This window comes from Oncorhynchus mykiss, chromosome 6 (assembly GCF_013265735.2).
Source record: "Oncorhynchus mykiss isolate Arlee chromosome 6, USDA_OmykA_1.1, whole genome shotgun sequence".
NCBI lineage: Eukaryota > Metazoa > Chordata > Actinopteri > Salmoniformes > Salmonidae > Oncorhynchus > Oncorhynchus mykiss.
Genome location: NC_048570.1, coordinates 67,715,346 through 67,736,800, shown reverse-complemented (window position 1 = coordinate 67,736,800; position 21,455 = coordinate 67,715,346). Strand labels below are relative to the sequence as shown.

Sequence of the window (21,455 nt, the reverse complement as noted above, 5' to 3'; positions counted from 1 at the left end):
AGTTTTGGTTTTTTCGGTGTAACCCTCCGCCTGCGGTAGAAGTGCTGAGGCTAGGAGAGCCACCATTTTGAATGTCTGGTCTGTTCCTCCCTCCGTCGCAAATAGAGAAGATTCCAGCTATTGTCTGGTATCAATACGGTTGGTGAGTATAACTTTATACAACTATGTCAGTTAAACAGATGTGTTTATTTGATTATAGCTGAAAAATCAGCACAACTTTGTCTTAAACCGCGGTGACAATAATCCATGTTGGCGCTACATGATCGGAAGTGAGGCTGCGCTAACCAGCCAGTGTACCGGGGGGGGGGGGGGGTTGTCTGTCAGAGAAGCGGTAGCCTGGTGTCGGCTAGCTGGTATGCTTACCTGATATGTACTTGTGCGATCTTTAACCTTAGAAATCTGTTTTTATACTTAACTTTTACTTGCTTATACGCCTTCAATTTATGTCAAAATTGCATTTGGTTATTTGCTGTGTTACTCAAACGAGATGTACCGGTAGGTATGTAGGAAAGGCAGCTATCTAGTTAACTAATCCTACTAGCTAGCTAACTTGCTAGCTAAATCAGTGCGATGAAGGCCTCTTCGCAATTGCGTAGCTATCTAGCTATGATCTGTATGTTCACTTGCTAAAAGGGTTTACTTGTATCTGAGAAATTAGAAGGCTGTAATTGGGCCTCTGCTCGGGCGTTGGATTGTTAGCTTGTTAGTGCTAATGCTAACTAGTGGTAACGTGACAATGCATAATATATTTGACAGGTGTGGTTAAAGGTTCGTAAAGTATTGCGTTCAAGAGATGATTAGAAATTTAACTATCTTGCTGTGGGCTTGTGATCTACCATAGCAAGCTAACCACCCTACCCAGCTAACGTTACTGGCTAGCCAGCTACTTGGTATGCAGAATGTAGATATGTACGGACGTGGAAGTTACCTAGCTAACTACTGTAGTTAGCCAACTACTTGGCTAACATAATTGGCAAACGTTAACTTAGTTAGCGCAATACCTTGATGTGTTCAAGTTTAACTCTAACGTATACCCACGCTTCAAATAAGATGTGTTATACCTAGCTTGGATGTAACTGTTGTAACGTTAGCTTTGGCTGTTTCTACGTGGTTGCAATGAATTTAAAGTGACTAACGTTACTTAAACTAGCTAGCTACTATGGTATTGTTGCTACTTTTTTGTTTATTTGTTTGTTTTTGTTGCTACTTAACGTTAACTAGCTAGCTACAATACTCACATACTGGTTGTGTGGGGAAGTTGAATTAAATGTTAATATACTAACGTTATTATGTAAGTTGTTTACCCACCTCGACAAGTGTCAATTCTCAAGTGTGTTAGTTAGTTGTAGCAAACCTTTCATTTCTTCAGTTGTGCCATCCCCAGACTTTTTAAAGAAGTGGGTTATTATGCCACCTGCTTCACTTGTGATTATTAGGCTATTTATGTGGTATTACAGCCATTGTTTTTTTTTTTTTTTTTGAGCTGGCTTGCATCTGTGTAGAAAAGTTCTTAAAATATTTAACTCTTTTTAAAAAATTGTTATTTCCTGCTTCCCTTTTGCCACCTCTCCTGTCAGTTGATTCTCCTGAAGTCAACATCAGTGTCATATACTCAGATCGACTTGCTTTTTCATTGCATGTTCTTTGTATTTGCATTAAACCAGCTGACAAGTGCCCATGTTTTGTCTGCATTTTCAGCCTATTCAATGAAGGCTTTCTGACAGTACACACTTATATTGGTAGGCCAATACTTGGCTAAACCATGTAGGTCAATGTTTTGTATAAATGTACTGTCATACTACTTGCGGAATTGTTTTTAGGTTGGAATGGAGGTAGCAGCCTGCTGTAACACTACCAATTAAATATCCTGGTGAGAGCTTGGCTGAGCAGTGACGGCAAAATGAGTGTCAAAGAGAACAATATGCTGGGATATTGTGTTGAAAGGAGCGCTCCCTCTAGAATGGTGGCTTTGAATTGTTTCTGTAACGTAATGAACTTCATTGGCATAACTTTGTGTAAGGAGGAAGTCAATTGTGGCACATACTCCTATACAGTTGCTGTATTATTGTATAGCGTCGGGGAAAGAGCTTCATTGATGGTGTGCGTTGTCTCTGGAGTCTGGACAATGGAAATTTAGTAGCCTATGTCCCCAGTGGACTCAACCATGTGTTGAGGTTGTTTTCTCTTACCACTGGTTGCTAGGCTCAGCAGGCTTGTATATCTTCTAGAGTCTCAGGAGAGGAATGGGCAATTCCATTCGCTCAGGAAATCTCCCACAGCTGGTGTCAAATATGATCCTTTTTGTGGCTATATGAGGGTGTTGATAACAATCACTGTATCATTATTATTTCTTCCTTTATGCCCAATTTGTTCCCAAAGCAGTCTTAAATAGCATGATCAAATGCATCAGTATGCATGTGGAGGACAAGGGCCTAATTCAACTGGGACAGGAATAAGTTCAGGGGTGTTTGAGATCCACCCCCTCTAATTGATCAGGATAATGCCTCGCGTCAGTCATTCCATTTGACAGCAATGTTTGCGTCACTTGGCTTGACCAAAAGACTCAGTGTTGGCTGTCCAAGCTCCTGTGAAATATAGCGGGACTAAAATCTGTAGCGTAGCCATACAGCTGAACAGTACTGTTTTTGTCCTGGGAGAGTAAGTAAGGTTGAGCAAAGCGAATGTTGTTGAGTGCTTCTTTGGTGGTAGCTGCCCAACAGTTCAGCAAGTGCAAACCTTCTCCACATATGGCCTTCCTAATCCATCTATATCTATCTATCTATCTATCTATCTATCTATCTATCTATCTATCTATCTATCTATCTATCTATCTATCTTTGTAATAATGACAATTCCAACAATACTCAATGAACACTTATTTTAACTTAATACATACAATCTACTTAGTCTCAAATAAGTAATTTGGTGTAAATAATGCAAAAACAGTGTTGGAGAAGAAAGTAAAAGTGCAATATGTGCCATGTAAGAAAGCTAACGTTTAAGTTCCTTGCTCAGAACATGAGAACATATGAAAGCTGGTGGTTCCAGTTAAGAAGTTTCAGGTTGTAGTTATTATAGGACTATTTCTCGCTATACAATTTGTATTTCATAGACCTTTGACTATTGGATGTTCTTATAGGCACTTTAGTATTACCAGCCTAATCTCGGGTGTTGATAGGCTTGAAGTCATAAACAGCGCTGTGCTTCATGTATTGTGAAGAGCTGCTGGCAAACGCAGGAATGTGCTGTTTGAATTCATGTTTACAAGCCTGCTGCTGCCTACCACCGCTCAGTCAGACTGCTACATCAAATCAGAGACTTAATTATAATAAACACAGAAATACAAGCCTTTGGTCATTAATATGGTCAAATCTGGAAATTATAATTTTGAAAACAAAATGTTTATTCATTCAGTGATATACGTAACCGTTCCGTAATTTATCGAACGGGTGGCAACCCTAAGTCTAAATATTGCTGTTACATTGCACAACCGTCAATGTTATGTCATAATTATGTAAAATTCTGGCAAATTTAATTATAGTCTTTGTTCGGAAGAAATAGTCTTCACACAGTTTGCAACGAGCCAGGCGACCCCAAACTGCTGCATATACCCTGACTCTGCTTACACTGAACGCAAGAAAAGTGACACAATTTCAGGCACTGCATTGATTATATGCAACGCAGGACAAGCTAGTTAACTACACGTGGTTGATAATATTACTAGGTTAACTAGTGAATATGTTTATATATATATATTTTAAATATATATAGTGGTCAGCCTGCCACGCAGTCTTCTCCTGGATTGCAATGTAATCGGCGTCCAAAAATGCCGATGACCAATTATGAAACCATTGCGCATGGTGATCTTAGCCTTGTGTGCGGCTGCTCGGCCATGGAAACCCACTTCATGAAGCTCCCGATGAACAGTTATTGTGCTGATGTTGCTTCCAGTGGCAATTTGGAACTCGATAGTGAGTGTTGCAACTGAGGACAGATGAGTTTTATGTGATACGTGTGGTCTCGTTCTGTGAGCTTGTGTGGCCTACCACTTTGCGGCTGAGCCGTTGATGCTCCTAGACATTTCCACTTCGCAATAACAGCACTTACAGTTGACCGGAGCAGTCTAGCAGGGCAGAACATTTTACAAACTGACTTGTTGGAAAGTTGGCAGCTTATGATGTTGCCATGTTGAAAGTCACTGAGCTTTCAGTACAGGCCATTCTACTGCCAATGTTTGTCTAGGAGATTGCAGGCTGCGTGCTTGATTTTATACACATGTCAGCAACATATGCTTAAAATAGCCGAATCCTCTAATTTGAAGGGGTGTCCACATGCTTTTGTGTGTGTGTATAGCTCCATTTAAAAAAAAAAATCTAAATAAGCTTTGCTATACAATTTAAGGTCAAACAGTCAGCAATAATATAATGAATTGAGGGCTTGTGAAGTTACCTAGGCTAAATTTAAGCCTTCCACAACCACAAGACCCACTAATTATTTTGTAACAGTAGTTTAACCTGCTTTTTTGCAATAATCACTAAACTGGCTTTCAAGTCTATGAAAATGCCCTTTTTTATTATTATTTTACAAATTGAACTTGAAACAATTATAATGCACAAATCACTAATAATGACACTTCTTGTAGCAGGCATTATAGAAAATTAACAATCTCTCAAGCGCAAGCTCATGTGCCAGCTAATTTCTATTTTAAGTTTAGCTAGATTGGATCTATTTGCTAGTTAACAAGGTAGGACAGTTGAATTGTTATGAACACACCCTTCTGTCCATCTCTAGCTGTTTGGACAGTTTGCTAGCCTGTCCACTTTGTTCAGATGTGTTAATCAACTGTTTTTTCGCAATGAGAATGAGTTTGCCAATTCTTTATATAATTGTGTTTATTGCACATTTATAAAACGCATACTAGACTGCTAGTGTGACGTTCTGCAAAATTGCTGCTAGCGGTACAGCCATGCTGTGCGTGACAAATTGAGCGTTAATTTTCCAGAATCAATGATAATGGCTACTCCCATTTTAGTGTCTGCTCTGCGCGCAATTACAAAGTGTATCGTTAAAGGGGAATTGACCAATTCTGTTGGACCAAACCTCGAATTGAAACCGCTTATCTATCAGAGGAAGAAGTGATCTCTAATATTTGTTTGTGTGTGTGTGTGTGTGTGTGAGAGAGAGTGAATGGGAAGGTGCAGTCTATAGTCATTGCACACAGCAGAGAAGGATGGAAACAGCCGAGACCAAAAAGACATGAGAACAAGCGGACAAACGCTCATAAAAATTAATAATATATAAGAACTTGATTCTTGTGATAAAGGCATTTGGAATATCGCACAAAAACATGCATGCAAAGGAATTTGGTCGCCCAGCCTTACTCCGTGGTGCTGCTAACTCGACCTTACATTTTTCTCAGGGGCTGCATGGATGCATGCTTCAATACATGGAAAACAATACGCTCACCTGCCAGTTTATTAGGTACACCACCCTGTTCCCGTAAATGGATCGATCCTACAGACAGTGAGTCACGTGGCTTCCTATATAAAGCAGGCATCGAGGCATTCAGTTACTGTTCGATAAAACGTTAGAATGGGAAAAACGAGTGACTTGAGAGTGACTTGAGCGTTGTGTGATCGTCGGTGCCAGGCGCGCCTGATCCAGTATCTCAGAAACAGCTGCCCTCCTGGGCTTTTCACGCAGGGCAGTGTCAAGGGTTTTCCGAGAATGGTGTGACAAACAAAAAACCATCCAGTCAGCGGCAGTCTTGTGGGGTAAAACCTCTTGTTGATGAGAGGGGTCAAAGGAGAATGGCAAGAATCATGCAGGCTCGGGCAGGCCACAAACAGACAAATAGCAGCGCAGTACAATCGTGGTGTTCAGAACGGCATCTCGGAAAGCACAACTGGTTGATCCTCGTCACGGATGGGCAATTTCAGCAGACGACTACAGCGTGTTCCACTCCTATACGCTAAAAACAAGAAGTGGGTCCAGTGGGCAAACTATCACCAACACTGGACAATTGATGACTGGAAAAACATTGCCTGGAACATAACTGCAAGTTTAGTTTACTTGAGTGGCCTGCACAGCCCCCAGACCTCAACCCAATAGAGCATGTTTGGGATGAGATGGAACGGGCTGTACGCAGCATGACTGGACCGTCGTCCATCTGCAGCATCTGCGTGATGCCATCGCTTTCGCCTGTCACTCTGCTGTGTCTAGCACCATCGCATTAGCATCCACATTCCTGTGGAACTTTTGACACCTTGTAGAATACACCAAAGAATTCAGGCTTTTCTGGATTGGTGTACCTAATAAACCTGCCGGTGAGTGTAAGTTAATTATCTAAGATGTGCCAAATTTAAGTTATATCCAGCCCAGGGTGGATATATGATGTCAAGATAATGCTTGTTGGTTACAGCAGAGACAATCAATTCCCTCCTGGATTAAGATCCATGTTGCCTAAAAAAATATAGCACCATTTGTGTGCACTTCCGGTAATACCGTATACTGGTATTGGAAAGTCTTTGATGTGATAACATAACTGGTGTTATTATTGGATTGTCTGAAATCTGTTGGACCTTTTTGTGTGTACAGCCTTTATATTTTCCCTAGTTTTAAGAAGGTGTCTGCTCTGTGTATTCTTTTTTTCACTAACAGCGTCAGCTCTGAGGCGGCTAGATGCAGAAAATGGCTTTGTTCAGCAACTAATTACTGTCATCCCTCTTGCTGTAACTGCTTCATTACATTATCCATGCTAACAGATAAGAGCCATGCTTCTTTTGAGATGGGAAGCCATAAAACACCTCTTCTCTGCATGCAGGAGCCAGCAGTAATAACTTTCCCTGTTTGTTCCTGGCATAGTGCGTGTGATGGATCCCCTGTTGTGGCGGTGGTGCATTAACACACACCCCTCTCACCAGACCCTTCACTGCAATAAACAAGGCCTCCTCCAGACCCACTGCTGGTGCCAGGCCCTTGACCTTGTTCTGCCCACTCCAGCCTGCCCAGGGTTTCTCTTACATCCTCTGTCACTCTGCTGTGTCTGGCTGTAGTACTGAAAGTGTACACTTTCTGAATGTACTACACTAGAGGGTAGGCCGCAGTGTTAATTGCTTTAACTCAGGTGTTGAAAGTCAAACGTGTCATTGCTATAGGGGTTTCTGAAAGCAGGAAGTAGAGTTTGTTTAGCACACCCAATGACGACGTGCCTTTGGAATGCCAAGATCTGTTGGCCTTTTGTCGTACGAGTCACTTCATATGACTTGGCATCTGTATTTCATGTGTAGTTATTACACATTTGTAGTTTCCCCTCTCAAGGGAGACTGCATATCCATGGCTCTCATTGTGCCAGTTTGTTACTTCTTTCTCTACTGAATCTTTAAAGCTTAAAGCCTATTGAGCAATTTTGTCACACGATCTCTTAACTGCCAAGAGAGCAATCCTTCCTCTGTGTTTCCGGATTGCTCTCACACCACCGCTGGGCTCATCCTCAAGAGCAGACAGTTCATGAAGGATTGTGATGCAGCTCAGTGTTCATGCACCATTTACCCAATGAATTCCTGCAGGGTTTTAACGCAGAGTTTCCAAACTCAGAGGCGCAACATCGTGAGACTTCGGGAACGCTTGCATAACGGAACAAACAGACCAGGCCGTGGTTTGAGAATTCAATGAGGGAAGTGAAATTCTTCCTTGGTTGTTAATTTTCTTGAAGTCGAAAGGCATCCTATATTATAGAAAATGTCCTAATTAGTTGAACATGTTATTACTTCAACCTCGTGAAAGTGACAAACTGACACGTTTTAATTTTCGTCAAAAACTACTTTATATCGAAGGGGTGCCTTCGATTTGATGGCCTGCACATGCAGTTCGGTGCGAGATGACCGTTAGACCCAATGACGTGTTTCTGCGCATGAGTTTAGCTAGCCATGACATCGCCTACAAGTGTGATCGAGGAGAAGCAGTTTTAACCTGTCTTCATACTGTACTCTTGACTTAGTCAAGGTCTCATTTACCTGTTTGTATATTTGATCCTCTGAAATGGGCATGAGACCGATTTAGTCAGCTAGTGTATAGATCCAACATGCAGGCTTCCTCTTCTTGACCAGAGGCCATTGGATTGTGGTAGTTGTGTGCACATACAGACTAGGTGGTCAACCTGCTGTACCTGGCCTCTGAGACCACAGGCTGTGGTGAATGTTATACCACACAGGAAGTCTACTTATGAAATAGGAAGTAGTACAGTGTATTTGTCATTATCATCTTGCTGCCTACCTATAAAAACAACAAATCAAATCCCTCTATCTCTGAGTCAGACACATATCATTAATGGGGTGAGAGATTATATGCTTGTGTCTAATCATTTAATTCTGAATGCATCCTCTCATGGAGCAGCGTTCTTGTTAGAATGGGAGTACATTAGTAACATCGTAGAGGCACGGTACTGTGAGTTCTCTTGTGTTTGCCAGGTCTGTACCTGGCTGATGTTTTAGAACTGGGGCACTGTGCTCCTGTTATTATTCTTCTGTGTGGCTGCATGTTAATACTGGCGAATGTAATCTCGCCTCCAAGCATGTGCCCCTTCAATATTTAATCACCCTCCACTGGTTTGAAACCTTAGTGCTCTCTTCACAAGCTTCTGAGCAAGGCATTATCCATTTACTTGTCACATTTGAGGCTGTACTCACAGAACAATGCTAATTTGCTATTCAAATATTTTTCATCACATAGGCTACCAAAAAAATACCATTACAGGAGTATGCATTTATCTTATAGAATGAATGAGTACCCATGGCTTCCTAATGATAACCATAATGAGCTAGACAGAAGTGGTGGTCAGGTGAGTTTACTAGCCCCCCAGCTACATACACTTTAACTCAGAAATGCATACAGACAGACACTCTGTGGACCCACCATCACCCCAGGCATTCATCATTCGTCTTAATGGATTTGTCCTCTTTATTTATGTCTGTATTAACGCCTTAAGCAATACAAATGTTGGAGAAACAAATAAGTTACTCATATCATTGTCATTCCCCCCCATACTTTCATAATGACGTAGGCCTATTTTCACCTACCGGCTGTCAGATTAGAATATGACTTTGCAGTAAGGCCACCTGTGCCAAATGTTTAGTTTCTCCGTGTTTTCCAGAGGATGCCAGCGCCGATCAGACTGCGGGAGCTGATCCGGACCATCCGGACGGCTCGGACCCAGGCAGAGGAGCGTGAGATGATCCAGAAAGAGTGTGCTGCTATACGCTCGTCCTTCAGAGAGGAAGACAACACTTACCGCTGTAGAAATGTGGCTAAGCTACTCTACATGCACATGCTGGGCTACCCAGCGCACTTTGGGCAGGTATGTTTCAAAATAACACAGTTCTTAATTTATTAACCTACATCTGTGAATGTCTTGTTGTTTCTGGCAGTGAATGTGTCTCGCCGAAGAGCGCAGTTTTGTGAACGGATGACTACAGCTCAGCGTTCAACACCATAGTGCCCTCAAAGCTCATCACTAACCTAAGAACTCTGGGACTAAACGTCTCCCTCTGCAACTGGATCCTGGACTTCCTGATGGGCTGCCCCAGGTGGTAAGGGTAGGGAACAACACATCCGCCACGCTGATCCTCAACACGGGGACCCTTCAGGGGTGCATGCTCAATCCCTTCCTGTGCTCCCTGTTCACTCATGACTGCATGGCCAGGCATGACTCCAACACCATCATCAAGTTTGCCGATGACACAACAGTGGTAGGCCTGATCACCGACAACGATGAGACAGCCTATAGGGAGGAGGTCAGAGACCTGGTCGTGTGGTGCCAGGACAACAACCTCTCCCTTAACATGATCAAGACAAATTGTGAACTACAGGAAAAGGAGGAACAAGCACACCCCCTTTCTCATCGACGGGGCTGTAGTGGAGCAGGTTGAGAGTTTCAAGTTCCTTGGTTTCCACATCAACAACAAACTATCATGGTCCAAACACACTAAGACAGCCGTGAAGAGGGCACAGCAAAGCCTATTCCCCCTCAGGAGACTGAAACGATTTGGCATGGATCCTGAGATCCTCAAAAGGTTCTACAGCTGCACCATCGAGAGCATCACTGCCTGGTATGGCAACTGCTCGGCCTCCGACCGCAAGGCACTACAGAGGGTAGTACATATGGCCCAGTACATCACCGGGGCCAAGCTTCCTGCCATCCAGGACCCCTATATCAGGCGGTGTCAGAGGAAGGCCCTAAAAATTGTCAAGGACTCCAGCTACCCCAGTTATAGACTGTTCTTTCTGCTACCCCACGGCAAGCGGTACCGGAGCACCCAGTCGAGGTCCAAAAGGCTTCTTAACAGCTTCTTCCTCCAAGCCATAAGACTCCTGAACAGCTAATCAAAGGGCTACCCAGACCCCTCTTTTACGCTGCTGCTACTCTGTTTATAATCTATGCAGAGTCACTTTAACTCTACCTAAATGTACATATTACCTTGACTAACCGGTGCCCCCTGTATATAGCCTCGCTTGTTATTTTACTGCGGCTATTTTAATTATTTGTTACTGTTATTTAATTTTTTTTACTTAACACTTTGTATATTTTTTAAAGCATTGTTGGTTAAGGGCTTGTAAGTAAGCATTTCACTGTAAGGTCTACCTGTTCTATTCGGCACATGTGACAAATAGAATTTAATTTGATGAGTTTTGTTTTCCAGCTGGAGTGCCTGAAGTTGATTGCGTCCCAGAAGTTCACTGACAAACGGATAGGGTACTTGGGAGCCATGCTACTGTTGGACGAGAGGCAGGACGTCCATCTACTAATGACAAACTGCATCAAGAAGTAAGGCAGGCCAGAACCGCATTGGCTCAAACACACTATCCTGACAGGAACAGCTGCTTATTTGTAGTGTGGGAGTAGAGATAAGAGCTGTGCTGCAGGAGGTGGTGATGTGCACCAACACCAGTGTTCTGTTACTGCCAGAAATGTTACTCATGAGTGGTGCCTTTGCCAGCAGCGTGTGCTTCTGATGTTGGATACGGAAACAGCCCCATAACCTGCCGGACCAGCTGTTGCACCTTTTTGTCAATCTCTTGCTCTCGTGCACATTTTTCTTCTTTCCTGTAAACCCTGCTCTATCCTTCGTCTTCCCTTTTACCCACCTCTTCCTTATATTGTTTTCTCTACGTCTTTCCTCTTTCTCTTCTACATACCAGTGCCATCCTATATTTCTGATCTATTATCTCCCTATGAACGGGGATACAGACACATTCCAAAGTCTAGGTTGAAAACAAAAGGCATTTGCCATTAAGACCCTTAGACTTTGGAATTGACTGTCAGAGATCAGGCTTGAAGATTCAGTGCCTGTTTTTAAATCCCTTTTTAAAGACACATTAAAAGCATCTTTATAAAAGTGCATGATTTTAATTGGTTATCTTTTTCATTCTCCTTCCTCCTGTCTTTATTTCTTTGCTTGTACTTTTATTTTATGATGTGAAGCACTTACTTTATACGCTATATAAATAAAGTTATTATTATCTGTTGTCCACTCATTCTTCCCCCTGTCCTTCCTCAGTGATCTGAATCACAGCACACAGTATGTCCAGGGCCTGGCCTTGTGCACCCTGGGCTGCATGGGCTCCTCGGAGATGTGTCGAGACCTGGCTGGAGAGGTGGAGAAGCTGCTCAAAACCTCCAACTCCTACCTGAGGAAAAAGGTACCTCATTCTCACCTAGCCCACATCCACTCTTTACAAAGAAGTGTTAGTCAGGTGATCAGTTTAAAGTTTGTGAGCAGACCTGCCAACCTGCACTCGTTTTACATAACATGCACACAATTTGAGGTAAAAGCATGCTGGTACGAAAAAGTACCCCAAAATACGCTTCTATTGGTACAACCGTCTGAAGTTGGAGCTGAGCCAATCAGAACTTGGGCGAGGAGAAAAAATCTCAAGCTTTCCACTCTGGCCCACCCCCCATAGTTGTAGTAGTCTACTATTTTCCTCCCTCGAGCTGAATGGCAGCTCTCCACTTTGTCCGTTGATACCGCTGATGTGTGACGACAAAGGGTAGGGAAAATGGAGAACCAACTATTCAACGAACAACTTTGGAAAGTGTATGTGTTAGTCAAGCACACAACCACTATTTCGTAGTTAGCTCCTTCTACATCAATACAAATGTAGTTAGCTGCAGTGTTTAGTCAACAGACATGGCAGAGAGAGCTGTTCTTCTAATACCGTCCTTCACAGAAAGTTATATTAGACTGTGTTAAGATTTAGTAGGCCTATGTTGATTTAATCAGTTGTTTATCTGGCCTCTTGATCCAGCTGTATGTCAACAGTAGATAATGTTGTGATAGTAATCAGTTAACCAATGACAAGGCATGTTGATTGATGGTAGCCTAGTAGTCAGACCTTGATGGATGAGGTCAAGGATGGAGATCTGAAACAAACTGATATAGACCTTGTTGAGTTGTTTAATATTGCAAATAGCCTACAGTAAGCTAGACCACTACATTACATCCAGTAATTTCATTATTCTCTTATTCTAAATGTTCTCCCCAAATAAAATGTAAGGAGCCAGTTTACATTTTTACTAGACTATCCACATAAAGACACCTATTAATTAGAATAATAAATAAAAAACTAAATGTAACCTAGAAAAATGTGAGTGTCATTGAGACCACCGCAATTTGATTTCGGAGACTTCTGTGTAATCTATGGATTTCACATGGCTGGGCAGGGGCACAGCCATGGGAGGGCATAGGCCCACCCACTTGAGAGCTAGGCCCACCCACTAGGGAGCTAGGCCCAGCCAATTAGAATATGTTTTTCCCCACAAAAGAGCTTTATCACAGACAGAAATACTCCTCAGTTTCATCAGCTGTCCGGGTGATTGGTTTCAGACGATCCCGCAGGTGAAGAAGCCGGATGTGGAGGCGTTATGGTTACACTTGGTATGTGGTTGTGAGGCTGGTTGGATATACTGCCAAATTCTCTAAAATGACGGAGGTGGCTTATGGTAGAGAAATGAACATAAAATTCTCTGGCAATAGCTCTGGTAGACATTCCTGCAATCAGCATGCCAATTGCATGCGCCTTCAACTTGAGACATCTGTGGCATTGTGTTGTGACATAACTGCACATTTTAGTGGCCTTTCATTGTACCCAGCACAAGGTGCACCTGTGTAATCATCGTGCTGTTTAATCCGCTTCTTGATATGCTTCACCTGTCCGGTGGTTGGATTACATTGACAAAGGAGAAATGCTCACTAACAGGGATGTAAACAAATTTGTGCAGAACATTTGAGAGAAAAAGCTTTTTGTGCGTATGGAACATTTTTTAATTTCAGATCATGGGACCAGCACTTTATATGTTGCATTTTATATTTTTGTTCAGGAAATGTCAGTTAAATGTTTTTCAAAAATGCAAAATGCTCCAACTTCCTGATCTCCCCTATACTCCCCCCAGAAATGTAAACACAGATACTGAAGAGCAGCCAAGTACCCATAAGTCTATAGCCTAACATTCCTACTGAGACTGTCTTCTGCCAAAATCGTTGTTAGGCACAACAACAAAAAGTGCATTTTCTTATGATTTGAGCAGTGTGGGTGTTGCCTCATAAAAATAATTTAAGGTTGGCAGGTCTGTGTTAGCATGTCATAGTTGAGCATTTTGGAAAACATTAGAGTTTTCTCCCCAGGCGGCGTTGTGTGCAGTCCACGTCATCAGGAAGGTCCCAGAGTTGATGGAGATGTTCCTCCCAGCCACAAAAAACCTGCTGAGCGAGAAGAACCACGGTGAGACAACAGGGGGCTGGGGGCAACTATGTCCTGCACAGAGAGCATTGGGTTTGGTCACTCAGATAAAATGGAGATGCTGTGTCCTTCAAAGGGAAAATTGGACTGGTGCCCTCTATACAGTTGAAATGTCCTTCAGTGAACAGAGCTGGATTAATGACTGTTTCCTGATGAGCTGTGGAGCTGCTGCGTCCTTCACAGTTTTCAATTGATCACCTCAGGTGTTTTCACTAGACACTGATGGTTGTCATAGTACAATGGCTGATGTTCTGACAGCTTTCTAAAGTGATGCTCTTGTCAGAACCAATGTTATTGCTACAAATATGTTTCTAAATGAGTTCGATAGATGAAGTTGCCCATAGAAAACTAAGTTCAGTTTTGTGTTTTTCCCCTCAATGGTCAAGGTAAGGATTTGGGGAGGGTAAGTTGATGCTAGATACATACCTGTAGTTGTCTTTGTATTGCTAAATTTTGGGCTTAATGACGTTAAGCTGACACTTACTAAGAGTGAGAATCCAGATTATAAACCACAACGGAACCAGCAAACAGCTTCCCCCATAGACTATGTTCCTTATTTTAGTAACAATGCTGTGACATTGCTAAGACATTGACTCCCAGGGAATTGGCAAGGAAATTTGTGCACATTTTGTGAGCTTCTACTGTCCTTCAGGGATGCTGTTTGTTGACCTTTTTTCAAACAACTAGTTTCTCTTTGTCTCCTTAAGGTGTTCTCCACACTTCTGTTGTCCTCCTCACTGAAATGTGTGAAAGAAGTCCTGACATGCTCTTACACTTCAGAAAGGTATGGCTAGCCACCATCTAATTAGTGAAATTACTGCTATCAAGAGTTTTTGGGTAACAGCGTAACACGTCATCAAATCTTTAGGGAGTTAATTAAGCATTTGTCCTAAGCTCACTCTACATTTCATTCTCTTAGTACTCATTTTCCTTTCACTATGACTGTTTTGGATATACTTCAAACATATTTTGCCTTTTGAATCCTTGGATTACATTTTCCCTTAAGGTTTGCTCTACATTCAAAGTAGGCCTATGTCTCAGTCGTATCTCCTTGCCTCGCTTTTTTCCTCGCTGTATCTCTAGTGGCTCTGTACCTCTTTCGCTTAGCCATAACAACCTTGAGCCAGTCTTCCACCCCTCATGTTCATGATCAGAACATGACTTTGAGCTCTCTAAAAGTGAATCTTCCCTAACATCTACCTCATATTTCTTCTGTCATTTGTCTGTTACAATTCCTGCATTGTGTTAGAATGAGAAGGTAAGAGTACATTCTGGTTTCATAGCTGGTGCATGCTGTAACTAGTAATCACACGGTCACTGTAGATGTAATCAAACCTGTGTTCCGTAAAGTTCCTTTTTGTCATTTTGATTTGGACTTTTACAGCGGTTATACGTTGGTGTTCTCTCTTGATATCATGACAGGATTTTAAAAATGTTTCTTAGACATCTCTCACTATTGTCAATGTGCCATCATCAACCTAATGTGTAACTCATTTGATCACCGTATGTTGAAAACAACATGATGGGTCTGTTTTCAATTAATGACCTCAGGTGTTTTCACTAGACACTGATGGTTTTATGTCTGTTAAAAGGGGGGGTATGTGTCTGTATGCGTACAAATATATATTTCAGAAACATATATTCGCATTGGTGCAAGTTGTCTATGAATATTCTTGCCTAGCATTCCTGGTGAGAATTATGATTCGGGTTAAATTTCATCCAGATGTGATTGAATGTGACATCACAATTCGATTAGCTTTTTAACACCCAACATCCTAACTGAATGTTTTCATACAATCAATGCTGTCTTGATTACCATAACCCAGAAATGTAAGTTACATTGATGATTAAATCAAGAGAATGTAAAGAATAACTGCACATTCTACAAAATACTTTGTCAAGTTATTTCAGTAACACGGTTGGACACTGATTCCTTAGAAATAAAGACCTTGACCCTTGATGGCACCCCTCCTCTCCTGTTGGTCTTTTGTAGTTGGTTCCACAGCTGGTGAGAATCCTGAAGAACCTGATCATGTCTGGTTACTCTCCTGAGCATGATGTGTCTGGCATCAGTGACCCCTTCCTGCAGGTGAGACCTTTAACCTTGTGTTTTTGTTCCAATCATTTGATCTTCTGTAACAAACTTGGCTAGGCCAGTCAGTGATGCCCCTTGACCTCATTGCAGGTGCGGATATTGAGACTATTGCGAATTCTGGGCAGGAGTGATGACGACTCAAGTGAAGCAATGAATGACATTCTTGCACAGGTGAAAATATAGGTTAATTAATAGTAATCTAGGCTTACTACCCCTAGAGATATGGCCTTATACAATCAGACTAATGGTTTCTTCGCCCTTGTAGGTGGCAACCAACACCGAGACAAGTAAAAATGTAGGCAATGCAATCCTCTACGAGACAGTACTGACCATAATGGACATCAAGTCAGAAAGTGGATTGAGGGTGTTGGCTATCAACATACTGGGGCGCTTCCTTCTCAACAATGACAAAAATATTAGGTAAGTAACACACTTGGGGAACTAATTCATTGAATGATCTGAACATAGGTCATCAAAGTCCCAGGTAATATAACACTTTTATGGTGTCTTTTTGTCCACCCTCAAGATATGTGGCACTGACGTCCCTACTGAAGACTGTACAGACGGACCACAATGCAGTGCAGAGGCATCGGAGCACCATTGTGGACTGTCTAAAAGACCTGGATGTGTCCATCAAGAGGTGAGACCTACACCCAAATGAGGAGAACGAGTGACATACAGTATAGACATTAGTACATAACACACTGCTAGTCACTACATACATTTCTGCACAAAGTAAGGGTCAGAAGATGTAGAGATTTCCTTGTCTTATCGTCATCCCATTTTCCTCCCTAGGCGTGCGATGGAGCTGAGCTTCGCCCTGGTGAATGGGAACAACATCCGAGGCATGATGAAGGAGCTGCTCTACTTCCTGGACTCCTGTGACCCAGAATTCAAAGCGGACTGTGCGTCCGGAGTCTTCCTGGCTGCAGAGAAGTAAGGCTCGGGTGTGGTCCAGTTAGAGCTGGAAGATCCGTAGAGATCAGTCTTTGCCAATCAGAAGGACCATGTGAAACCGTTCTCAACATTATCCCGTAGCTTGTCTTTACCACCTCGTTCTGTTTGTATTGGCCGTTGCTCAGCAGTTGTAGTCGTGGTTCGAGAAGTAATAGAAGGATTAGTAGTGATTGCATGAGAGGCCATGGCAGCAGTCGTTTTTGCATGTGGGCTGTTCACACTGAATGCCTCAGTTTCCTTGCATCAGGAATGTAGGCTTAGAGAATAGATTACAGCCAGTGGCCTCAAGCACCTCCAATGATTAACTATTGTTTCTGCATCCTCCGGTTAATGTGTGTGTGGCTTACTTACTAAAATGCTGTGTGATGAAAAAATGAGTGATCCATCGTCAGAGCATGACATTGTTGATACTATATATTTTCTGACAGCATCAACCTCAGGCCAACTTTTTTCAGTTCATGGTAATATGATCCTCCACTCAGTGTAATGCAGAGGTGACTGATGCGTGTTCTGTTTCACAGGTATGCGCCTTCAAAAAGATGGCACATTGACACCATCATGAGAGTCCTGACAACGGTATATGTATAATTTCATCAAATACTTTTCTCTGCACAGATGATGGTAAAATAAATCATTATGCTTGACTGTTGAGTGACGAATCCTTGAGTGATCCATCGACTGAACTGCAAATGATGATCTCATCATGTCTGACAACAGCTGCTTTTTACCATCTTAGACTCTTGGTGTCTAGGCTTGAAATTGTTTTTGTCGCTGACCCGATACAAAATTATCATTTGCCTCATTGTCCATTTTGAGATGGTTTTTATTTTTAACAACACCTTTTTGTGTCCAGGCGGGGAGCTATGTCCGAGACGACTCTGTCCCCAACCTCATCCAGCTCATCACCAACAGTGTGGAGATGCATGCCTACACGGTGCAGAGACTCTACAAAGCCCTGCTGGATGACATCTCACAGGTCTGAGACATCTCTGGTCACACACACGTTTTGTATGATAAGAGGAAAACACAGCCCAGTAACCAGACAAATAAGAGGAACCTGACAATGAATATGTTGATTGAAACGTTATTGGATCACTTTTGGAAGTAGCAAACAGTGTGCGGATGTTTCCCTTCCTCTCTGAGGAGGATTGGTTACAGTGAATCTGATCTTTCTGAAGTATAAGTGTTTGTCTCCCATAGCAACCACTGGTCCAGGTGTCATCCTGGTGTATAGGGGAGTATGGAGACCTGCTGGTATCTGGACAGTGTGAGGAGGAGGAGCCCATCCAGGTAGACCTCCTGAAGCACTCAATCACCTCAACTATTTCATCTAGAACGTTACACACAACACGTCTATGTGCACTGCCGACCTCAAGTTGAAGTGTATATATTTTCTCCCCTTTTGTTTGCAACAGGTGACAGAGGATGAAGTCCTGGATGTTTTGGAAGGTCTTCTTGTGTCCAACTTGTCCACCCCTGTAACCCGTGGTTACTCCCTCACTGCTATCATGAAGCTGTCTACTCGCTTCAGCAGTGTCAAGTATGTCCATCTGTGTTGAGCAGAGAGAATATCCAACAAGTGATGATGATGATGATTTTGTTCCCCTCCTTAGCTCTGAAATGAATGGAAGGACGGACACTCAAGGTTAACATTTTTGTCTTAAAATCTCCAGCCGAATCAAGAAGGTGGTGTCAATATACGGCAGCAGCATCGACGTGGAGCTGCAACAGAGAGCTGTGGAGTACAATGCACTTTTCAAGAAATATGATCACATGAGGTGAGTATGCTCCAAAATGTATTCCCATTCATTACAAGCACTTTTCTGTAGAAATTATTGGTACTTCCCCTTGTTTAGTTTCCATTAAGTCAAGGAAATGTACCTATTTCCTCCCCCCCCCCCCCCCCCCATATCTCATTCTCTTCCTCTCTAAAGGCCTGCCTTACTGGAGCGAATGCCCATCATGGAGAAAACGGCCTCCAATGGCCCTACAGAGATCATGCAGACCAATGGGGAGACAGAGCCCTCGGTGCCTGACACAAAACACCTGCCCCTAGTCACCCAGCCAGCCAACCAGGTGAGGGCAAGGTCACATGACATATCTGTACTAACCATTGCTGGGAGGTTTTCTGTCACAGAAGATGTGTAGCTGAATCAGTGGATCAACATCTCATTCAATCCGTATCACTGAAGTTCAGCGTTATACGCAAATTAAATGTAAAGGTAATTCCTGTTTGAGCTGACATATGTAGCAGCTTTTACCGTGAATGCGGTCTTTGCTGATGTGGGAACATTTTTAAAAATGTAGATTGCGCTGTAGCGCAGCTCTTCAGCGATACGGATTGAATTGAGCCCTTAAGTTCTTTAAAATGCACGAATACACGTTCTTAAATTTTTTTGATTTCTATTCGTGGTGAAAGTCCACAAATCAGAGTAAGTCTGCCTATGCTTTTACAAACTGGTCAAACAAGGACCCCTGCTGGTAGGAAGATTAAACTGTGCTGGGCATGTCAATCTATAGATTAATATAAAGTCTACATTTTCCTTCTTTGAGTTAAATATTTTACCATGTTTTAAAACAAAGCGTAAATGAGATGTTATTCAGAGCACTGATGTTTTGTCCAAATCCTCTCTGTATTACAGGTTTAATCTACAAATCCTCTCTGTATTACAGGTTTAATCTACAAATCCTCTCTGTATTACAGGTTTAATCTACAAATCCTCTCTGTATTACAGGTTTAATCTACAAATCCTCTCTGTATTACAGGTTTAATCTACAAATCCTCTCTGTATTACAGGTTTAATCTACAAATCCTCTCTCTATTACAGGTTTAATCTACAAATCCTCTCTGTATTACAGGTTTAATCTACAAATCCTCTCTGTATTACAGGTTTAATCTACAAATCTTCTCTGTATTACAGGTTTAATCTACAAATCCTCTCTGTATTACAGGTTTAATCTACAAATCCTCTCTGTATTACAGGTTTAATCTACAAATCCTCTCTGTATTACAGGTTTAATCTACAAATCCTCTCTGTATTACAGGTTTAATCTACAAATCCTCTCTGTATTACAGGTTTAATCTACAAATCCTCTCTGTATTACAGGTTTAACCTTTCTGATCTCCCCATCCCGGATCCGGGTTCGTGAATACAGACTCAAGCTCATTACCATAACGCAACGTTAACTATTCATGAAAATCGCAAATGAAATGAAATAAATATGCTAGCTCTCAAGCTTAGCCTTTTGTTAACAACACTGTCATCTCAGATTTTCAAAATATGCTTCTCAACCATTGCAAAACAAGCATTTGTGTAACAGTATTGATGGCTAACGTAGCATTTAGCATTAGCATTCAGCTGGCAACATTTACACAAAAAAACAGAAAAGCATTCAAAAAAATCATTTACCTTTGAAGAACTTCAGATGTTTTCAATGAGGAGACTCTCAGATAGCAAATGTTCAGTTTTTCCTGAAAGATTATTTGTTTAGGACAAATCGCTCCGTTTTCTGCGTCACGTTTAGCTATGAAAAAACCCCTGTATCCAGGATTGTGTAAATCTATCAGCAAGCTCATTAGCATAACACAACGTTAACTATTTATGAAAATCGCAAATGAAATGAAATAAATATGCCATCTCTCAAGCTTAGCCTTTTGTAAACAACACTGTCATCTCAGATTTTCAAAATATGCTTCTCAACCATAGGAAAACAATCATTTGTGTAAAAGTAGCTAGCTAGAGTTAGCATTTCGCGTTAGCATTTAGCGTTAGCATTAGCGTTAGCATCCAGCACGCAACATTAACAAAAACATAAAAGCCTTCAAATAAAATCATTTACCTTTGAAGAACTTCTGATGTTTTCAATGAGGATACTCTCAGTTAGATAGCAGATGCTCAGTTTTTCCAAAAAGATTCCTTGTGTATTAGAAATAGCTCCGTTTTATACATCACATTTGGCTACCAAAAAAAATCCATAAATTCAGTCCTCAAAACGCAAACTTTTTTCCAAATTAACTCCATAATATCGACTGAAAACATGGCAAACGTTGTTTAGAATCAATCCTCAAGGTGTTTTTCACATATCTCTTCATTGATACATCGTTCTTGGAAAAATGCTTTCTCTCCTGAATCCCAGGAGAAAATGCCCGCACCTGAAGATTACGCACAAATTTAGACAAAGGACACCGGGCGGACCTCTGGAAAATGTAGTCTCTTATGGCCAATCTTCCAATGATATGCCTACAAATACGTCACAATGCTGCTAAGACCTTGGGCGAACGACAGAAAGTGTAGGCTCATTCGTTGCGCAATCACAGCCATATAAGGAGAGAATGGAAAACAGAGCTTCAGAAATTCTGCTAATTCCTGGGTGATGCATCATCTTGGTTTCGCCTGTAGAATGAGTTCTGGGGCACTTACAGACAAAATCTTTGCAGATTCTGAAACTTCAGAGTGTTTTCTTTCCAAAACTGTCAAGAATATGCATAGTCGAGCATCTTTTCGTGACAAAATATCGCGCTTAAAACGGGAACGTTTTTTATCCAAAAATGAAATAGCGCCCCTAGAGCTCTAAGAGGTTAATCTACAAATCCTCTCTGTATTAC

The 21,455-nt window shown here is 41.9% G+C and overlaps 1 protein-coding gene across 3 annotated transcripts in view; it reads left to right on the top strand.

Annotated features, from left to right (window-relative positions):
• The first annotated feature begins 3 nt into the window (after positions 1-3).
• LOC110526405 (AP-1 complex subunit gamma-1) overlaps positions 4-21,455 on the top strand; it is a 33,283-nt gene continuing 11,831 nt past the window's right edge. The window contains exons 1-18 of one of the 3 annotated variants that reach the window (XM_021607359.2): positions 4-142; positions 9,152-9,355; positions 10,698-10,822; positions 11,556-11,697; positions 13,683-13,779; positions 14,505-14,581; positions 15,047-15,055; positions 15,791-15,886; positions 15,983-16,063; positions 16,158-16,312; positions 16,419-16,532; positions 16,688-16,828; positions 17,371-17,425; positions 17,703-17,825; positions 18,050-18,139; positions 18,265-18,389; positions 18,523-18,627; positions 18,784-18,925. In XM_021607359.2, coding sequence (XP_021463034.1) covers positions 9,155-9,355; positions 10,698-10,822; positions 11,556-11,697; positions 13,683-13,779; positions 14,505-14,581; positions 15,047-15,055; positions 15,791-15,886; positions 15,983-16,063; positions 16,158-16,312; positions 16,419-16,532; positions 16,688-16,828; positions 17,371-17,425; positions 17,703-17,825; positions 18,050-18,139; positions 18,265-18,389; positions 18,523-18,627; positions 18,784-18,925 — 1,878 coding nt within the window. In that variant the 5' untranslated portion in view covers positions 4-142; positions 9,152-9,154. Of the gene's footprint in view, positions 143-305; positions 354-9,151; positions 9,356-10,697; positions 10,823-11,555; positions 11,698-13,682; positions 13,780-14,504; positions 14,582-15,046; positions 15,056-15,790; positions 15,887-15,982; positions 16,064-16,157; positions 16,313-16,418; positions 16,533-16,687; positions 16,829-17,370; positions 17,426-17,702; positions 17,826-18,049; positions 18,140-18,264; positions 18,390-18,522; positions 18,628-18,783; positions 18,926-21,455 lie in introns of those variants that run through there. The other 2 variants (XM_036980767.1, XM_021607361.2) reach the window with 2 other exon arrangements.